We start from the raw sequence: 21649 nt of genomic DNA on the forward strand, positions 1-21649 counted from the left end.
AACCAATTAGATGTGATGAATTCAGTTCAAGAGGAGGCACTGGTAGATTCAGAGGGGCAAATACTCCCCGAGGCTGAGGTTTCAGCAGAGGGTCTCAACTGCCCGATTACTGCAATCATTGTCGGGTGAGCTCTATCTGAATGCAGATCCTGGTCACATTGTCTGCTGCTGCCATTTCCTTGCCAAGTGCTTTTGTCAGTGGTGGTTTTCCATTACCTTCCACTCTCGGGGACAGGGCGAGAAGGAGCGTCCCAACTCTACCTCAGCGTTGTTGGCATTGTTCTGAACCGCGCATGAGTCATCTAGGCAACTGAGCTACTTTGTTAGTGAGAGAATCCAGCAGCTGATATCTCCCAACACCTGGATCCCAAGCTCCTGAGCTGAGGGCAAACATATGCTGTGAGTGAAAGTTTGGATTGAGATATTATGGTCAGTGGATGACATTAAATATTTCACAGCATTAAATAAATGTTGGGTTGCTCAAACAGAAAACTTTAGCCTCTCAAATCACAAATCAACTTACTGTATGTCGATGATTCCTCCCACCTTCCTACTCCTGAAAATAAAACAAACGAGTGCATTGATCCCTTTTTCTCTATGTGGGTGAAATATGCCTTTTTGCACTGTTCAATATTTACATACCTTCTGATGACATTTATTTCCTGCTTTGAAGTCTAATGCACAGATTGAGTGACTGTGTTGGTAATCCTCAAATTTGCAAATTCCTGCGTATGTACTAGTGCAAATGTGCATAACGACCAACTGGAGAGGCTACCATGGGATATTGGAGATAGATATCCCAATGTGGAAGGCTAGAGATGGAAGGCTTCTTCACCTCAGTTTGAGAGACTGGAGATAGACAGCTCTTTCACCCCAGTGTGAATGATAGGAGGTATTTGAAATGTTTCAATCAATGTGTCAGTGGCCAAAGAGCCATGCCGACAAAGGACTCTATTTAGGTTGAAAAAGATTATTTTGGTCAGAATTTGAGATATTGGTCATCTTTCTGGATCAGTCAATATCTAAAGCCCGCCCATTTGTACCAACTCCTTCCAATTTCACCATTCACAGATCAGGATACAGATCCAGATACGTGGGGAACATTTGGAATACCAATTTTGAGGTTTGGACACCACTGACACTAAGATTCATGGAAGACTGAGAGGGATGTTTCTAGATCCTGGGGTTTAGGCTGTAAGGGGTAACTTGCACAATTAAATTTGTTTTCATTGGTGTAAGCATGCCAGGTTTGAGAGAAGAGGTACGTCATACTGTAGACAGAAGCTCATTGTTGGACTTGGATTGTGAGTGCAGAACTAAGCTTTGAGGTAATACTCAATATTGTAATTAAATAATTTCACATTGAACTGGAGGCATTAGAACTATGAATGAAATGGTTTGGACAGTGTGAATGTGAAGTAACTGAGCAAATGGTGATCGGGAATTTGGGTTCCAGATCACCTTTTGTCAAGGAAGCAGCCACTTTGCTTTCATGCTTTCTGTTTTATCTTGTGCTTTAAAAGGATCCATTAAATGTTTTGTAAGGCACCAAGCAAAAGGAAGGGTTAGTACCAGCCATCGTGAGCTTGATTACTTTTTCTGTACATGAGTGGACAGCAAGCTGTGTGCTCCATTAAATTGAAATTAAGAGGGTCGCATAACTTAGACAGGCCTTGACAGAGTTCAGGACAGATGATTAAGTCCCGGTCTCCCCCTCCGTCACTATAATTAATCAGCCATGAGCACCAAGCATGTTTAAAATGACTGGGAGTTATCTACTTGAAATTTGGAGCTGCGTCTTCATTTTTCTTGTGTGACATTTCCACGGGGTGAGTTTTGTTTGCATCTTCAGACACTTATTGGCATTTAGAATAAATTGCCTGTTCCTAAGAACAATGCACTAACGTGTAACCGAGGCTGTGCAATTGTATCTGATAAAGAACCAAGGCCTCAAAATTGCCTTGTGGAGACCGACGAATGCATGCTTTCATTCAAAATTTCTTCTATTACTATTTTCTGGTTCATTTAGACTGCAGAGACCACCTTCAGCCCTCCAATGATGTTGCTGCTATTTTGAAAGCAATTTTATTTTTGTTAGATTCAGTCCAGTTCAGGTGATAGTTTGAGGAACACTCAGTTGCCAGTGCTTTGTGCACTATCTTACTCGGTGAATGAAACTTTCACTCTGCCCCATTGTGTGCGTTTTATTAACTGTGATTAAAATAGTGGGCCTGTGAAATCTTCTGTCACAAAATTCATTTGTGTTGCCGCCCGTAGTTTTGGATGCCACTTTGGTTCTACGATGTGTTGCAGCATCTAGTGCTGGGTGGTATTTTGCTGAGGGCATTGCCGTGGGCACAGGGAGTGTGCACCAGACGTATGCCGAGTAGGGCAGATCATGATGCCTGCCAGTGGCGAACATTGATTTGATGCCAACGCTGCCTTTTTCGATTGTAAGACTCCAGCTGACGCACTTTTTAAACCTCACACAGCTGAACCTGGATTCAGCAGGAGGAAGGACCCCCACCAGGCACTATTTAAAGGTATTATCCAATACTTTTGAGTCAGTTGTTGATTGAATTTGACAGGTTTTTGCTAAGTTTGAATTTTGCAGGTTATTGCTAAGTTTGTAGGAACGCTTGCTTGGTGGTTCATACTGCTATTCAAAGTTGCTGAAGTGGGCGGTGAGTGATGTGGCAGGTACTGAAGGACTTGTTTCTGACTTCAGGGGTTCTTCTCGCATCGCTTTCACCCCAACATGCGTGCAGTGCTTGGCATCACCCTTGGCCTGCAGCATGACCGGGCGAATGAGTAGAAGTGTCACAGAGCAGAGCAATCTGCTCAAAGGAGGAGGAGGAGGACCGGGAGAAGGATATTCAGCAGGGGCCCATGTTCACCCAGGATCTCCATGGAGCAGTCCTCCAAACTCTGCCTCGGTGAGGGTCAGGAACAGGAGGTCCTCACTAAAATCTGCCGCCTGTTTGAGCCAGGACTGCAGCCTCCGAGCATGGGGAGCACATTATTGGCAGTGACTGAGCCCAATCAACCTTTTTATGCGACCCCTCCTTCCAGGCTGGATTAGGTGATTATTTTTGCCACATTTCCCAGTTTGCTGTCCGCTGTTATATGAGGAAGGTCACTTCAGGTTCTGTATAAAGAGAGACAAATGCATTTCATTTGCTCTTATCAATTGAGACGCAGGCAAAGCAAACATATGGCGTGGCTCGGATTGTAGACTTCCCCATGATACTGGCTGGCATGGCTGGTCCATACATCACTTTATGGATGGCCTATGTCACTTTTGAGATCGATTCAACCAAAAGAGATTCCACTCCTTCAATATCCAGGTGCTCTGCGACCATATACTTCACACATGTCACTGCTCAGTAACCTAACAGCCATCATTTCTTTATTTTTGCTGTGCTCTCTACATTTGAACCACTATAACAAATCAAAAGGAGTCCTATTGGGTGGTGAAGGTTGTCAACTGAACAGCTGGATCATGCACACTCACATGGGCAGTGTGCATGTAATGAAAGCCATAACTGGTACAGGAAATGTGATTGTGTTGGCCTCTGGAGTGCTTCAACGATGGAGGAGCCAGTCAGTCCCCAAGGAAAAGTCCCCAAACTCCCTGAGGATCCGCATCACCTCTGGCATCTCCCCCCACTGGGTCCGCCACACACAACAGGTCATCGGCATACAACAAAACCCGGTGTTCTCCCCACCCCCCACCCCCCCCCACCCCCCTCCCCCCCCACCTCTCACCCCCCCACCCCCCCTTCCCCCGGACCAGCTCCCTCCAGTTCCTGGACTCCCTTAAAGCCATAGTCAAAGGCTCAATTGTCAAATAGCAAGGGGGATAGGGGGCACCCTTGCCTCGTCTCCCGGTACAGCTGAAAGTATTCTGACCTCCTCCGATTCGTGGCCACACTCGCCACCGGATCTTCGTAAAGTAGCCTAACCCAACTAATGAACCCCTCCCCGAACCCAAACCTCCTCAACACTTCCCAAAGGTACCCCCACTCCACCCTATCGAAGGCCTTCTCCGCGTCCATCGCCGCCACTATCTCCGCTTCCCCCTCCACTGCAGGCATCATGATTACGCTAAGAAGCCTCCGCACATTGGTATTCAGCTGCCTTCCCTTCGCAAAACCCGTCTGGTCCTTGTGGATCACCCCCGGGACACAGTTCTTAATTCTGGTAGTCAACACCTTCACTAACAGCTTTGCGTCCACACTGTAATGGGTCCTTGTCCTGCTTCAAGATCAGCGAGATCAGCGCCCTGGACATCGTCGGGGTAGCCCCCCCCCCCCCCCCCCCCCCCCCCCCCCCCCCCCCCCCCCCCCCCCCCCCTCACCTCATTGAAAGTCCTCACTAATAGAGGGCCCAGCAGGTCCATGTACTTCCGGTAAAATTCCACCGGGAACCCATCTGGCCCCGTTGCCTTCCCCGCCAAATGCTCCCCAGCCCCTTAGTCAGCTCCTCCAGCCCTACACCGGTGTGTCCCAAGCCCAGCCACCTGCCCCTCCTAAACCCTCGGGAACCTCAGCCGATCCAAAAATCAACGCATCCCCCCTCCTCCGTCAGGGGATGAGACCTATAAAGCCCCTCATAAAAGTCTCTAAATACCCCATTTATTCCCACCACATTCCGCACCATGATCCCCCCTGCTTCCGAAGCTGGTGTGCCAACATCTGGCTAGCCTTCTCCCTGTACTCGTACACCTCCCCTTGCGCTTTCCTCCACTGCACCTCTGCCTTCTTGGTGGTCAACAGGTCTAACTCGGCCTGGAGGCTTCGTCGCTCCTTGAGTAGTCCCTCCTCTGGGACCTCTGCATACCTCCTATCCACCCTTAAAATCTCCCCCACCAATCTCTCCCTCTCTCTCCTCCTTCTTCTCCTTGTGGGCCCTAGTGGAGATTAGCTCTCCCTTAATCACCGCACTGAGCACCTCCAAGACCACCCCCACCTGCACCTCCCCATTATCGTTAGCCTCTAGATAGCTTTCAATACACCCCCGGATCCGCCCGCTCACCACCACATCCGCCAGTAAGCCCACATCCAGGTGCCACAGCGGGCGCTGGTCCCTCTCCTCCCCTAGCTCCAGCTCCACCCAATGCGGGGCATGGTCTGAGATGGCTATGGCTGAATACCCCGTGTCCTCCACCCTCGGGATTAGTGCCCTGCTTATAACAAAGAAGTCTATCCGGGAGTATGTTTTATGGACGTTGGAAAAAAAAAAGAAAATTCCCTGGCCTAACATGCGCCGCATAATTCCGGCATCTTTCCAATTCGGGGCATATACATTCACTAGTACCACCCGCACCCCCTTCAGCTTACCACTCACCATCACATACCTACCTCCATTGTCTGCCACGATGTTCGGCGCCTCAAACGACACCCGCTTCCCCACCAAAATCATCACCTCTCGATTCTTTGCGTCCAACCCGGAGTGGAAAGCCTGCCCTACCCAACCCTTTCTCAGCCTAACCTGATCTGCCACCCTCAAATGCGTCTCCTGGAGCATAACCACATCTGCCTTCAGTCCGTTCAGGTGCGCGAACTCACGGGCCCTCTTGACCGGCTCGTTCAGGCCTCACACATTCCAACTTATCAGCCGGATCAGGGGGCTTCCCGATCCCCACCCTGCCGATTAGCCATCCCTTTTTCTAGGCCAGCCACGTGCCCGCGCCTCCCGCACTCTCCATTCCCGCCAGCGGCAGACCCCCGCCCTGACTCTCTCTCCGAGCTCCAGCTCCCCTTTGGCCAATGCAACATCACCGCAGTTCCCCCCACCCCCCAGGTAGGTCCCCCCCTAGCTGCGGTGCTTCCCCCATAGCACTCCCGTAAGTCAGCTGACTCCTGCTGACCCCGGCCACTCCCCCCACTCCATCGACCCCCCCCAGTGTGGTAGTCTCTCCCACCCCCCCCTCCTGTCCATCAGCGGGTGCTCCACTCCAACCCCCCCCCCCCCACCCCCGGCGCCGCCCCCTTCCTTCCCTAGCGCGGGAAAAAGCCCGTGCTTTCCATCAAACTGGCCCCGCCCTCTCTGGCGCAGCCCCCCTTTGCAGCCTAATCCCAGCTCTCCACCTCGGGCCTCCCATCTCTTTCCCCCCCCCCCAAACCAAAACGGGGGCCCGTCTTTCCAACCACCGACGCCCACACTCTCTCAAAACCCCCACTTCGAACCATTTCACCCTACCCCACCCAGAACCCCAAGGAAAGAGTACAGAACAGAACATCCCCCAACATCCCTCAAAGCACAGTAACCACAGTAACCCCCCCCCCCCCTCCCGCAACCTCCCCTCACAACCGACCCTCAGTCCGTGTCCAACCTTTCAGCCTGGATAAAGGTCCACGCCTCCTCCGGCGTCTCAATGTAATGGTGCCGGTCCTTAAACGTGACCCACAGTCACGCCAGCTGCAGCATCCCAAATTTCACCCCCTTCCGATGCAGAGCCGCCTTAGCCCGATTGTACTGGGCCCTCTTCTTGGCCATCTCCACGCTCCAGTTCTAGTATATACCGACCTCTGCATTCTCCCACCTGCTGTTCCGCTCCTTTTTTGCCCATCTTAGGACACACTCCCTGTCCACCAAGCGGTGGAACCGCACAAATACCGCCCGCGGCGGCTCGTTAGACTTGGGCCTCCTCGCCAGGACTCGGTGGGCCCCATCCAGCTCCAGGGGCCTCTGGAAGGTACCTGCGCCCATCAACGTGTTCAGCATCGTGACCACGTATGCTCCAGCATCCAACCCCTCCACTCCCTCCGGGAGACCCAGAATCCGCAGGTTCTTCCTCCTCGACCGATTCTCCATGTCCTCGAACGTCTCTTGCCATTTCTTATGCAGCGCCTCACGCGCCTCTACCTTCACTGCCAGGCCCAATATCTCGCCCTCATTCTCCGAGGCCTTCAGCTGCACCTCCCGGATCACAGCCCCTTGGGCCTTCTGGGTCTCGACCAGCTTGTCGATGGAAGCCTTCATCGGCTCAAGCAGCCCTGCTTTCAATTCCGTGAAGCAGCGCTTGAGAAACTCCTGCTGCTCTTGCGACCACTGGGCCCACACTGCCTGGTCTCCACCCGCCGCCATTTTGGTTTTCCTCCGTCGCACTTTTCGCTGCACCAAAAATCACTTTTTTCACCGCTCCACTCCTGGTCCAATCCATACAGTGCTGGGGAAATCGTACTGTCACCTTCCCACACTGGGAACTGTCGAATAAATGCCGCTGGGGCCCTGAAAAAGAGCCCAAAAGTCAGTTTCTGGCAGGAGCTGCCGAACGTGCGACTGAGCTCAGCATAGCCGCAACCGGACGTTCCAATTATTGTTATAGTTACTCAATAAACCTTTTATTACTACTGGACGAGTTCGAGTCTTCTTCATCGAGATTCAGAAGAGCTCATCATTAACCAAGGATTGAGTAGCACATGTTACCTACCACACAGATAACAAAACAATTAAGTTAAAGGAATTAAAGCATCTGGTGAAGTGCATTGCACTGTAGAGACTCCTGAAAGCAGCAAAATGCTGTTAAAAATGGGCCCAGCAGTCAACCACTTAGATCATCAGTGTTCACCTCAGGAAAATTGACTCACCCTCCCACTCTCTGGTACTTGAGAAACTTAACGCAGACTCACTTAGTGAAAAAAAAAATCTCACAAATGAAATCATCCTTCTTGCTTCACAGAAAGCAAAGATAAAACATGATTGAAACTCGGCTTGTCTCCCACGTCTGTCTATTTTCAGACTTATCTGTCCAGGTCCTTCTCAAAGTTCTGACCTGCTTCTTGGATCCTGCAATGCGCAGCTGCTGCTGCACTTTATCTATCTTTCCTTTTTGAAATGAATTACGTTCATAAGGATTTGGATAAGAAACAGTGTTCTTAACCCGCTATACACAACTGGGTTCATCCCAGCACCTCACTGGGCTAAAGGTGTTTTGGTGGACATGAATACTCCACAGGTATTTTGTTATCCTCCTTTCGGTATATTAGAGGCTAAAGGTACCTTCAGCCTCTATCTCAGCCAAATCCACGGTGCCTCGTGCTACAGAAACAGTCCTACCCTAACCCATACCCGGTTAGCATATTTTACCAGCTTTACTATTCACCTGTCATGAACGCTTTAATGGCTTTAAAATGAAGTTGCGTGTGTTGCAACACCAGACCGTGACTCCTTCCAACTTGGTTGATCCGCTTGTTCTATGGATCAAGTCCCCCATTGCAGTTGTAGCTTCCTCTGCTTCAATCCTCACTGACGTTTCATTGCTGGGAGTCCTCTCTTTAGAAATGTAGTCCACCATGACAGGTCAACGGAAAAGTAAGTGTCCCACCTCCGGACAATGAGCCTGAAGAAAAAAATGTGTTCCTTTCTCTGCTCATTACAGCAATGGCCCAAAATTTCTACATTGCTGCAGGTTAGCTATGCCTTGAAATGTGACTACTGAATCTTGGGCCGCTGTGGAATTTTGAATTCTTTCCTGGTTACTGCTAGTTTATTGAGCACATCATGTATGTGATAACTTCAACTTCTAATACCTCCCTGTAAATCACACCACCACTCGATTGTGTGATGTCACACTGTCAATCAATGGTTCTCAAAATAGTTTTATCGAAGGATAATTTATTAAACAACTTAAGGTTTTACAGCAAGTACGTATAACAGTGTGAAGAGTACCCGGGGACTCATAATTTATGGTGAACCAGCAACTGTTTACAACCATGTACATGCACAAGATAAGTAGCAGAGTAACAATCTCCCAATCCCTCAAAGAAAACCTGTTCAGGACAGGATCGCAATATGATGTGTGAACTGGCCCATGACTGCCCAACACAACACTGTTTATGGAAAAAAAAGCCAATTACTGCGGATGCTGGAAACTGAAACCAAAGAGAAAATGCTGGAAAATCACAGCAGGTCTGGCAGCATCTGTGGGGAGAGAAAAGAGCTAACTGAAAGGGGCAACACAGGTGGAGAAGGTCGTCAAGAAGGCATACGGCATGCTTGCCTTCATTGGCCAGGGCATTGAGTATAAGAATTGGCAAGTCATGTTGCAGCTGTATAGAACCTTAGTTAGGCCACACTTGGAGTATAGTATTCAATTTTGGTCGCCACACTACCAGAAGGATGTGGAGGCTTTAGAGATGGCGCAGAAGAGATTTACCAGAATGTTGCCTGGTATGGAGGGCATTAGCTATGAGGAGCGGTTGAATAAACTCGGTTTGTTCTCACTGGAACGAAGGAGGTTGAGGGGCGACCTGACAGAGGTCTACAAAATTATGAGGGGCATAGACAGAATGGATAGTCAGAGGCTTTTCCCCAGGGTAGAGGGGTCAATTACTAGGGGGCATAGGTTTAAGGTGAGAGGGCCAAGGTTTAGAGTAGATGTACGAGGCAAGTTTTTTTACACAGAGGGTAGTGGGTGCCTGGAACCCGCTGCCGGAGGAGGTGGTGGAAGCAGCGACGATAGTGACATTTAAGGGGCATCTTGACAAATACATGAATAGGATGGGAATAGAGGGATACGGACCCAGGAAGTGTAGAAGATTGTAGTTTAGTCGGGCAGCATGGTCGGCACGGGCTTGGAGGGCCGAAGGGCCTGTTCCTGTGGTGTACATTTCTTTGTTCTTTCTTTGTTGTTTGAGTGCAGATGACCCTTTGTCAAAGCTTTGACAAAGGGTTATTTGGACACGAAACGTTAGCTCTTTTCTCTCCCTACAGATGTTGCCAGACCTGCTGAGATTTTCCAGCATTTTCTCAGTGTTTATGAATGTATTTGTATATAGAAGGAATGGAACGACAATGGCCTCACCGTTTGAAAGAGGAAATAAGCCAGTGAAAAATGAAAATGTTCAAGAGAGAACATTTTCGGAGCTAGTTTGACCCATGGGTATAAGTAACCATTACTCCTGGACCAGAACAGAATGCATCCAACATAATGTGTCTGCAACAAAAAGGAAAGAACAAATTAACTCTCCTTTATGATGAAGCCATACCACACCCTGAGGGCATCCCAGATTGAAGCAATGGTATGAAGTGATCTAGGTAATGGCCGCCAACCATGTTGCATTTGCTAAGGCTCCGAAAGCCAGAATGAGACAGTTTGGTGGTATTGGTTGAGAGAGGAATGTTGGGTGCTGTGAATAATGCTGCAGAATTTTCTTTTCCGAGATACCCGTCAGAAGGGGAAAGGCCGTTTCTTCCTTGAATGCATCATCTTATGGCCACAGAGGGGACACAAAATGCTAAAATGATTGTTGGGAATGCGCGTGAAAGAAATTAATAAATGGGCAACAAAATCTCTTCTATAATCCACAGTGACATAGCATAAAATCTTCAGCAAAGTCACAATTCAAATGAAACATATAAATTGTAACGCATAAATTTTGAGAAACGTAACGTCCCACTGCAATAGAATTTGAAGAAAAGTAATTACTTGTCACACAGAAATACCTATGAGTTCCTCAGTACCAGGGTTTTATTGCAGCTGTTCGCTGGGGCAGAGTTTATTTGCTGTAGCTGATAGTTGAGAGACATCTCTAAACTCTGCCACCTGTGTGATAGTGTAATGGTTTTTGAAATCCACCACAAGGATATCTTTAGTATCAGCTCTCGGGATTGAACCTCTTCCCCCCCCCCCCCCCCCCCCCCCCCCCCCCCCCCTCAGCTGGAGAAAAATAAGTGTGCAGTCGAGGTTCTGCTGTGGTGCTGTGGGATTTTTTTCTGTTTCCACATTAGTCTGATTCCCTCGCAGTTGCTCAGTTTGACCCAGTATCAATGTGGCTGTTTGCACAGTGCCACTCTATGACCTAGGGGTGCATAACAGCAAAGGGTGGCCTGCTATTTAGCAACAGCTGTTGTGTCTGGTGGTTCTCATTGCTGGTGATTGATTTTTGTGAGGGGGGGGGGGGGGGGAGAGCAGGATTTGTAATGAGCCCCGGCATCTGTCTCGATAGTGCAGTGGCCTCCGAGATGTTGTACCAGATTGGTGAGAGGGATGAGGGGCTTCAGTGAAGCGGATGGACAGGAGTGGCTGGTGTTGTGCTCCTTAGAGCAGAGAGGTTGGAGGGAGATATAGCAGAGGTTTTCAAAATTGTGAAGGATTTTGTTCGGGTCAGTAGGGAGGAACTGTTTCCACGAGCAGAATGGTCAGTAGCCAGAAGAGACAGATTTGAAGATGAGAATTTTCTTTTACGCAAGGAACTATTAGGATGTAGAATACATTACCTAAAAGTGTGGTGAAAGATGGTTCAGGAGCAACTTCTAAAGGGGAGTTGGACCAATACATGAAAAAAAACATTTCAGAGGTATGGAATGAACAAAGACTGTGGCTAACTGGATAGTTCCTTCAAATAAACTGGCACAGTAGCTGCAAGGAGAGATTGGATAGGTTGAAGTTATTTTCCTTTTAACGAAAAAGGCTGAGGGGTGACTTGATTGAGGTGGACAAAGATTATGAGGGGAAGAGATAGAGTAGACAGAATAAAATGGTTTCCTTGGTGGCGAATTCTAGAACCAGGTGATGTAGAATCATAAAATCACTACAGTGTGGAAGGAGGCCCTTCAGCCCATCGAGCCTGCACCAACCCTCTGAAAAGGTACCCTACCTAGGTTCAGGCCTCTCCAACCTATCCCCTTAACGCAGTAACCCCATCTGACCCAACCTTTTGGTCACTAAGGGGCTATTTATCATGGCCAATCCACCTAACCACCTCTTTGGACTGTGGGAGGAAACCGGAGCACCCAGAGGAAACCCACGCAGACATGGGAGAAAGTACAAATTCCACACAGTCACCCAAGGCCGGAATTGAATCCAGGTCCCTGGAGCTGTGAGGCAGCAGTGTAACCACTGTGCCAACCGTGCCGCCCCACATAGATTCAAGATAAGTGGAAACAGGTGCAGAGGTGACATGAGGAAGATCCTTTTTATGCAGAGGGTGGTGGGTGTCTGGAATTCGCTGCCTGAGTTGGTGGTGGAGGCAGAGACCCGAAACTCTTTTAAAAAGTACTTGGATCTGCACCTTAATCACTGTAAGCTGCAGAACTATGGACTGGGTTCAGGAAGGGCACCTGGCTGTCCTCGGTCTTGCATGGACAAAATGGGCCAAATGCACTTCTGTACTGTAACGTTTCTGTAGTTACATTGGACTAAATGGCCTCCTGTGTTGCGAGATTTCATGATTCCATGTTCATATCATAGAATTTACAGTGCTGAAGGAGGCCATTCGGCCCATCGAGTCTGCACCGGCACTTGGAAAGAGCACCCTACCCAAGCCCACACCACCACCTTATCCCCATTACCCAGTAACCCCACCCAACATTAAGGGCAATTTTGGACACTAAGGACAATTTAGCATGACCGATCCACCTAAGCTGCACATCTTTGGACTGTGGGAGGAAATCGGAGCACCCGGAGGAAACCCACGCACACACGGGAAGAATGTTTCATCTCCTCTTTCTCCATTTATATAACAATATATATTCAACTTACTTCATTCCACCTCAGAACATGGGCCGGAGTCAGATTCATGTTATTTTTACCTGCAGTGCAGGGTTTGTTTTGAATTGCTCTGGGCGTGTGAACAGTATGAATTCAGAAGCATGCCGAGGATTGTGTCATGCAGCAGGGTTTCTGACGACTGCTTTTCAATCTGAGCTTTCCACCGATCTGTGCAGCTTGCTGCTAGCCCTTGAGCTGACTCCCAGAAAATCTGCTGCACTTGTCCCACCACAGGCTTTTAATGTTTCTGGTTGTGGCTGGAAAATACGTCACATCTCTTGCAAATCAGATGGTTGTGTTTCTTGCTAACTGGGTCAATTGGAAGGTAGACCTTTGAATCAAACAACACTGAAAACTGTGAGGAGGCAAGTCAGCAGTGTGAAACTTTGCACAGGAGAAGGGCTGGAATGCTGATTCAACATTATGAGGAATACCTTTTTGTTCACTGCATTTAAAGAGTCACTTAACCACCTTTTAAGTGCACATTTCAACGATGTAAATCACATTCAAACATGTTCTACTTTTGTCGCACTGAAAGTGGTCCACTGTTCAATCTCTCTTTACATTTGAGTATTGTAGAGAGACGATGCCCCTTTAATAGATACTCAGTGAACAGAGTGTGAGTTTTCGGAGTGGCGCAACGGGTTGCTTTCTCAAGTAAGGTGAGCAGACACTGTGCTGAAGGGGCATCTGCAATACATTCTATTTAGGAAAAAAATCAGCCTCTCTTAAATGAACCCAACCAGGAAATGAAGGACGGGGATGGTCTATCTCTCCTGGTTGAGCAGTAATTGTAGTGACCCCAGACTTGGCCCTTGGTTATTCTGTTGATGGTTTTCACCTCATCCTGGACTGTTTCATCAAGCGGCAAGATGTCATCAAGGCAAGGAAGGTGCTCATACTGTTACTTAGATTGTTCTCTCAGTTGGAGGTTCCTAGCAATCAGAGCTTGTGGTGGAGCAGAGGGAGGTGTATAATTATACTCTGATTTCTAGTTTTAACTGTTAAAGCACTAATATTATTTGCTGCACTTGGAAGATGGAGTTTCTTTTTCCACACGTGATATTTTGAGGGACTCGTTCGCTCTCTCCTTTAAATATAACACTGCAGACACGGGAGAAGTGCTTTTAATCCCATTCCATTATTTACCCACTCCTAATTGTTGTTCAGCTCTTGCTGGGGTTAGCCACGACTCAGTGAGATGTGTCTTGCCTCTGCCTCAGAAGGTGGTGGGTCAAAGTGCAACTCCTAAATCTCGAGTACAAAATCTAATCTTGGTATTTTGGTGCAGTAGGGAGGGAACTCTGCACTGTCAGACCGCCTGTCATTTGGGGGAGTTATTAAACCGAGGTCCGTCCTCCCTCTCCAAGAAGTGCGAAAGATCCCATCCAATTGAAGACATGTCAAATTGATGATCCTATTTTGAAGAAGAGTGGGGTAATTTGCCCAGTGGCCTGGCCACTATTCATCCCTCCTGTCATGATATTCAAACATCCATCATAACACATACATAATGATAGACAGACCAACGGACCAATTAGCACACATAACACGACAGCCAATCATAGACAAGAGCAGACACCGTATAAGACAAGAAACACGACACTTCCTGGGCAGTCCAGCTGGAGACAGGACCTCGTAGCAAGACACTCACACAGTCACAACGTGCTGAGTACCATGTCTGATGTATAAATAGTTAAATGGAATAAAACTGCGTTGTACCAATCGCAACCGTGTTGGTTCGTCTGTACCTCAGAGCATCCAACACTTCATGATACCAGGAGTGAATCGATACCTACCGGCAAATCTGCCATTCTGAGCCATGGACACCCGCAACAAACCGCAGCCGTTGCAAGTCACTGGGAACCTCGGCACAAATTGGAAGCTCTTCAAGCAGCGATTCGAACTCTTCATGCAAGCCAATGAAAAACAGGGCGCCTCGGACGAAACAAAGATTGCCATGCTCCTCACTACCGCAGGTCAGCACGCCATTGATGTATACAACTCCTTGGTGTTCGCGGAAGGCGAGAACAAAGCTAAGTATGACACGGTCCTCCTCAAGCTCGACAAGCACTTCAACGTTGAGGTCAACGAAAACTTTGAGAGGTATGGCTTTCAGCATGTGGGCAGCACGGTAGCATTGTGGATAGCACAACTGCTTCACAGCTCCAGGGTCCCAGGTTCGATTCCGGCTTGGGTCACTGTCTGTGCGGAGTCTGCACATCCTCCCCGTGTGTGCATGGGTTTCCTCCGGGTGCTCCGGTTTCCTCCCACAGTCCAAAGATGTGCAGGTTAGGTGGATTGGCCATGATAAATTGTCCTTAGTGTCCAAAATCGCCCTTAGTGTTGGGTGGGGTTACTGGGTTATGGGGATGGGGTGGGGGTGTTGACCTTGGGTAGGCTGCTCTTTCCAAGAGCCGGTGCAGACTCGATGGGCCAAATGGCCTCCTTCTGCACTGTAAATTCTATGATCTATGAGCAGCGCCTGCAAGGTAAGGATGAGCTCTTTCAGTCCTTCCTGACGCACCTCCGCATATTTGCGCAGTCCTGCGGTTACGACACCACCTCAGAGTCCATGATCTGGGACCAGATCGTTTTTGGCGTTGCCTCCAGTGGCCTACGCCAGCAGTTTCTAAAAATTAAAGGCCTGACCTTAGCATCTGCAGTTGAAGCCTGTGACCTGCATGGGAATGCGACCAGCCGCTATGCCCAATTTCAGGCGACCTAATCGGCACGGAGGGGGTCCCACGCGATCGAATCGGCAAGCCAGGCCGCCCACGAGGCCGAACGCGTCCAGGCAATCGAGTTTCTCCCGGCCTGCGGCCCGGACGAGGGCGGCCGTTTTGCGCGCTTTTTAAGGCGTTTGTGCACGCCAAAATCTACGGCAACACTGAGGGACGTGCTGCGCAGGCGCGCCCGACGCAAGACCGAACTGCGCATGCGCAGTGGCGTAACGGACGTCATGATGTGTGGCAACTGTGGAGCTGCACATTTAAAGGGGCAATGTCCTGCAAAAACCCGACAATGCCTACGCTGTGGCAAGATGGGCCACTACGTTGTCCACTGTCGAGCGGCTCAACCTGTTGATCTTCCACATCTCCGACAACCTCGCAGGAACGTGCGGACCATTCAGCCTCCACATCACGACATCCAAACCGACGACACAGATGACCAAGACGCCTTCCGGGTTGCGGTCATTGATGCGAACCGGGTCAACACCATCAATCCGGGCGATGAATGGAGTGCCACCCTAACAGTCAACCCGAATTTGTCGCCCGCCTACTAGACTGGACTTATGAGACTGTTCACAAGTCAAACTTTTGCAACCACTGTTTTAGAACATGTCACTGTTTTATCGTTCCAGGCCTCGTTTGATCGTTCCAAATTTCCACATTGTTCTTCTTTTGTTATGGTACAACCTCGTTAGCTTGTCACACCTGACATCGCCCCTTGTATATAGTTAAGCCCCATGTACATGATGTAAATATTACGCACACACACACACACACCTTTAGCTGCACTCAGGACACATTTATATTTATAACCACGTAGGCACATAATCTTGTAAAAAAGGGGGGATGTCATGATATTCAAACATACATCATAACACATACATAATGATAGACAGACCAACGGACCAATTAGCACACATAACACGACAGCCAATCACAGACAAGAGCCGACACCGTATAAGACAAGAAACACAACACTTCCTGGGCAGTCCATCTGGAGACGGCACAGGGCCAGGACCTCAAAGCAAGACACTCACACAGTCACAACGTGCTGAGTACCAAGTCTGATGTATAAATAGTTAAATGGAATAAAACTGCGTTGTAACAACCGCAACCGTGTTGGTTCGTCTGTACCTCAGAGCACCCAACACTTCATCTCCCAAACAACTTGACCAAACAAATTGGAAGCAAAATACTGCAGATGCTGGAAATCTGAACTAAAAACAGCAAGTGCTGGAAAAACTCAGCAGATCTGGCAGCATCTGTGGGAGGAAAATGGAGTTAAAGTTTCAAATCCGTCTGACCTCTTCAGAGCTGAAGACTTGTAAAAATGTGATGGGTTTTATACTGTTGAAGTGGGGTGGGGGAGCAGCATGGTGAAGCAAAATAGTGGGTCAGAGTTAGATGGTAGCTCAGGAGAGCTTTGACAAGAAAGTCATGGACATAAGTGGTAAAGATAATGTTAAAGACTAAGGCAGCTGTTAATAGTGTTGTAAGGGTCAGTTAGTAAAATGTGTTAATAAGAGAACAAAGGGCAGTGTTCTCTGAAAGCAATCCACGCAAACAAGTTATAGGTTGGCCCTTGTGAGGGACGGGGTTGGAAAAATATATCAAAATGGAGGATATGTTCTGAATCGGTCGAAATCAATGTGAAGTCCAGAAGGCTTTGAACCTTTGTTTTTGATTAAACAAATGATCTATTGGATGCCATGATCATTTTGCTGCTTGTGGGTCCTTACTGGGGATTATAATGTGACTATTCTTCAGAAATACTGTGACTTAGAAATACATCATTAGCTGTGAAGAGCTTTAGGTTGTCCCGAGGTGATGAAGTGCATTGTCTCGATCCTCCTTTCGGAGTCCAGTTCCAGAGGCACTGAACGATCCGTTTTGTACCTTCAAACACATTGTCATTATTCACTTTCTTTGTGTGAGTGGGTGTTTGATGCTAGAAGGGGAGAGGTGATTTTGTAATGACCTAATGTCTGCACACACCGTTTCTAGCAGGGGTCGTGTATTGTGGTAAGTCGCAGGAGCCATGCCCGTTTTTCCTTAGGCGATGGGCACAGAGACAATAATAGCTCTCCCTACAAACCATTCTGATATTGGATATTCTGTATTGGATATTCTGAATTCTCCCTCTGTACCCGAACAGGCGACGGAATGTGGCGGCTAGGGGCTTTTCACAGTAACTTCATTGCAGTGTTAATGTAAGCCTACTTGTAACAATAAAGATTATTATTATTCTTGCTTTGATCAGCTTCCTCTCCACAGAACAAAAAATCCAATCGGTGCTTTTCTTTGATATATGTGTGAGACTCATCTACTTGTCGAATAAGCTCATTGAATTGTGAAATATTGTGAATTTGGTTCTTCGGAATCTGGCCAGTGTTAGGAACAACATTAGGCCATTCAGCCACTATTCAAGAAGGTTATGGCTGATAGATTCAGCCACTATTCAAGAGGATCATGGTGGAACAGTGGTTAGCATTACTGCCTCTCAGCTCCAGGGACCTGGGTTCTGGCCTCGGGTGGGGAGGTGTGGAGTTTGCACTTTCTTCCAGTGTCTCTGAGGGATTCCTCCGGGTGCTCCGGTTTCCCCTCACAGTCCAAAGATGTGCAGGTTAGGTTTGATTTGATTTATTGTCACATGTACCGAAGTACAGTGAAAAGTATTTTTCTGCGGCCGAGGGAACGCACACAGTCCGTACATAGTAGACAAAAAGAATAATCAACAGAGAACATTGACAAATGGTAAAGCGACAAACAGTGATTGGTTACAGTGCCGAACAAGGGGCTTAACAAAGCAAATACAAAGCCAATGCATACGCTGGAGCAGCATAGGGCATCGTGAATCGTGTTCTTACAGGGAACAGATCAGTCCGAGGGAGTCGTTGAGGAGTCTAGTAGCTGTGGGAAAGAAACTGTTCCGATGATAGCTTAAGGTGGATTGGCCATGCTAAATTGCCCCTTAGTGTCCAAAAGGTTAGGTGGGGTTACTGGGTTATGGGGATAGGGTGGAGACGTGGGTTTAAGTAGCGTGTTCTTGGGCAGCACGGTGGCGCAATGGGTTAGCACCCCACATTCCAGGTGAAGCCCGGTGCAGGATCCCCACTCGCCCCCCCACAGGCCGCCCCCCCCAGCGTTCACGCACCGCCCACGACTGCAGCGACCAGGTGTGGACGGCGCAGGGGGGAACCCGCCGTTTTGGCCTGGCCGCTCGGCCCATCCAGGCCTCAGAATAGCAGGGGTGCCAGAGAATCGCCATTTTGGGTGTCTCCGGCGATTCTCCAGCCCGCGAAACTCGACCGGGCCGTTCCCGCCGCTTGGGAGAATCGCGGGAGGGCGTCGGACCGGCGTCCCCGGAAATTTTGGCGGCCCAGGCAATTCTCCCAACCGGCGTGGGAGTGGAGAATCGCGCCCAGGATGTGTTTGAGTGTTCCATCTGGAGTTCTGCATTTAAAAAATAAAATAAAAATCCTCCCCATTTTTGTTCTGATTGTACCTAATGTATTGTGTTGCTGAGTTGCTATTGCAGCGTTTTATGTTTACACTGAGGAATTTTGAATTTGATTCCATTATCTCTCAGGATCAGTGATGCCATTCCAGCAGCTCCAAGAGGCTGATGGTTCAATTGAAGCACAATTACCCAGCCACATGCAGAGGATTGAATTTGAGAAACTACAGTTGTCTCCCAGCAGCAACCAGTATGTTGAGGTAAGTTCTGTCTGCCTCTCCATGGGCCTTGGCAGAACATACTCTAACCCGTAACAATCATTATACAAATGGCTGAAATTTTACTCTCATCGTAAATGCTGGTCATGAATCTGGAACGCTTTGAATAAGTCAGCAGATTTATGGCACCTGTTTTTAATGACGAACAGATGAAGCATCAGAAACGTACAACAGTATTTGACGGGTACTTAGTTTCGTCTTTGTACGTTTTGTGCAGTTTTTGATGGTGACACTAATGTTGGCTTCATCAAACCATGTCTATAAAACCAATTTGGCTGCAATGACAAGGGCAGCACGGTAGCACAGTGGTTAGCACAGTTGCTTCACAGCTCCAGGGTTCTAGGTTCGATTCCCCGCTGGGTCACTGTCTGTGCGGAGCCTGCACGTTCTCCTCGTGCCTGCGAGGGTTTCCTCTGGATGCTCCGGGCTTCCCCCCACAGTCCAAAGATGTGCAGGTTAGGTGGATTGGCCATGCTAAATTGCCCTTGGTGTCAAAAAAGGTTTGGTGGGGTTACTGGGTTACAGGGATAGGGTGGAGGTGTGGGGCTTTCTTTCCAAGGGTCGGTGCAGACTCGATGGGCTAAATAGCCTCCTTCTGCACTGTAAATTCTATGTCTAAGTCTGCATACGCTGGACCAGTATAACAAATTATATTGACCCTAAGGGTACTTACAGCTGTGCTAACCATGTTGAATAAACTTATTTTTTTAATTTAAAAAAAAAAAAAAATTTATTAAGGTTTTCACAGAATATCAATAACAAAATGAAAAAGGAACCTAACAGGGTTAAATACAAAACAGTCAAAAAACAACCCTCCATATCCACCTCCCCCCTGTACAAAAATAATAAATTAACACCCCAACTTAACACAGAGCCAACATAGCAAATATATACACCCCCTCAGATCCCCCAGTGTAATTAAACATAAATAAAGTAACCCCCCCCCCCTTTCCCGAGTTGCTGCTGCCATTGACCAATGTCTACTGTTCTGCCAGGAAGTCTAAGAACCGTTACAACCGCCTGAAGAACCCTTGCACCGACCCTCTCAAGGCAAATTTCACCCTCTCCAACTTAATAAACCCCGCCATATCGTTGATCCAGGATTCCACGCTTGGGGGGCCTCGCATCCTTCCACTGAAGAAGATTCCTTCGCCGGGCTACCAGGGACGCAAAGGCCAGAATATTGGACTCTTTCGCCTCCTGCACTCCCGGCTCGTCCGATACCCCAAATATTGCGAGCCCCCAGCCCGGTTTGACCCTGGATCCTACCACCCTTGACACCGTCCTCGCTACGCCCTTCCAAAATTCCTCCAGCGCTGGGCATGCCCAGAACATATGGGTTTGATTTGCTGGGCTTCCTGAGCACCTAACACACCTGTCTTCACCCCCAAAAAACCAGCTCATCCTTGTCCCGGTCATGTGTGCCCTGTGCAGCACCTTAAACTGTACGAGGCTGAGCCTCGCGCACGAAGAGGAAGAGTTCACCCTCCCTAGGGCATCTGCCCACTCACGTCCCTTCCTCGATCTCCCCTCCCAACTCCTCCTCCCACTTACCTTTCACCTCCACCACCGAGGCCGCCTCCTCCTCCTGCATCACCTGGCAAGTTTCCGAGATCTTCCCTACTCCCAACCACCCCCCCCGAGAGCATCCTGTCCTGTACTGTGTGTGGCAGCAGCCGCGGGAATTCCACCACCTGCCGCCTGGCAAAGGCCCTTGCCTGTAAGTACCTGAAGGTGTTCCCCGGGGGAGCCCGTACTTCTCTTCCAGCTCACCCAGGCTCGCGAACTTCCCGTCCACAAACAGGTCCCCGAACTTTCGTATTCCTGCCCTGTGCCACCCCGAAAATCCTCCATCTGTTCTCCCTGGGATGAACCGGTGGTTCCCCCGTATTGGGGTCCACGCCGAGGCCCCAACTCCCCCCCCCCCCCCCCTCCCGGGCCGCCTCCACTGCCCCCAGATTTTGAGGGCAGCCGCCACTACCGGGCTCGTGGTATGCGTCCTTGGAGGGAGCGGCAGCGGCGCCGTTGCCAGCGCCCCCAGACTCGTACCCACACAGGACGCCGTCTCCAGCCTCTTCCATGCAGCCCCCTCCCCCTCCATCACCCACTTGTGCACCATCGTCGCATTGGCGGCCCAGTAGTACCCACAGAGGTTGGGCAGCGCCAGCCGCCCCCCTCCCCCTATCTCTACTCCGCTCCAGGAACCCCCTTCTCACCCTCGGAGTCCCTCGAGCCCACACAAACCCCATCATGCTCCTGTTGACCCGCCTAAAAAAGGCCTTTGGGATAAGAATGGGGAGGTACTGGAACAGGAACAAAACTCTCGGGAGCACTGTCATTTTGATTGACTGCACCCTACCCGCCAAGGACAGCGGCAACATGTCCCACCTCTTGAACTCCTCCTCCATTTGCTCCACCAGCCTTGTAAAGTTAAGCCTATGCAGGGCCCCCCAGCTCCTGGCCACCTGGACCCCCAAATACCTGAAGCTCCTCTCCGCCCTTTTTAGTGGGAGCTTGCCAATCCCCCTCTCCTGGTCCCCTGGGTGAGCCACGAAAAGCTCGCTCTTCCCCATGTTGAGCTTGTATCCCGAGAAATCCCCGAATCCCCTGAGGATCCTCATTACCTCCGGCATTCCCCCCACCGGATCCGCCACATATAACAACAAGTCGTCCGCATAGAGCA

General features: G+C 49.2%; 1 protein-coding gene across 3 annotated transcripts in view; it reads left to right on the top strand.

Annotated features, from left to right (window-relative positions):
* Positions 1–21649, top strand: part of pot1 (protection of telomeres 1 homolog) — a 436401-nt gene that overhangs the window by 67281 nt on the left and 347471 nt on the right. For all 3 annotated transcript variants that reach the window (XM_072484445.1, XM_072484444.1, XM_072484446.1), the window contains exon 2: positions 18821–18948. In XM_072484445.1, coding sequence (XP_072340546.1) covers positions 18829–18948 — 120 coding nt within the window. In that variant the 5' untranslated portion in view covers positions 18821–18828. The remainder of the gene's footprint in view (positions 1–18820; positions 18949–21649) is intronic.

Source organism: Scyliorhinus torazame, chromosome 19, assembly GCF_047496885.1.
Source record: "Scyliorhinus torazame isolate Kashiwa2021f chromosome 19, sScyTor2.1, whole genome shotgun sequence".
Classification (NCBI taxonomy): Eukaryota; Metazoa; Chordata; class Chondrichthyes; order Carcharhiniformes; family Scyliorhinidae; genus Scyliorhinus; species Scyliorhinus torazame.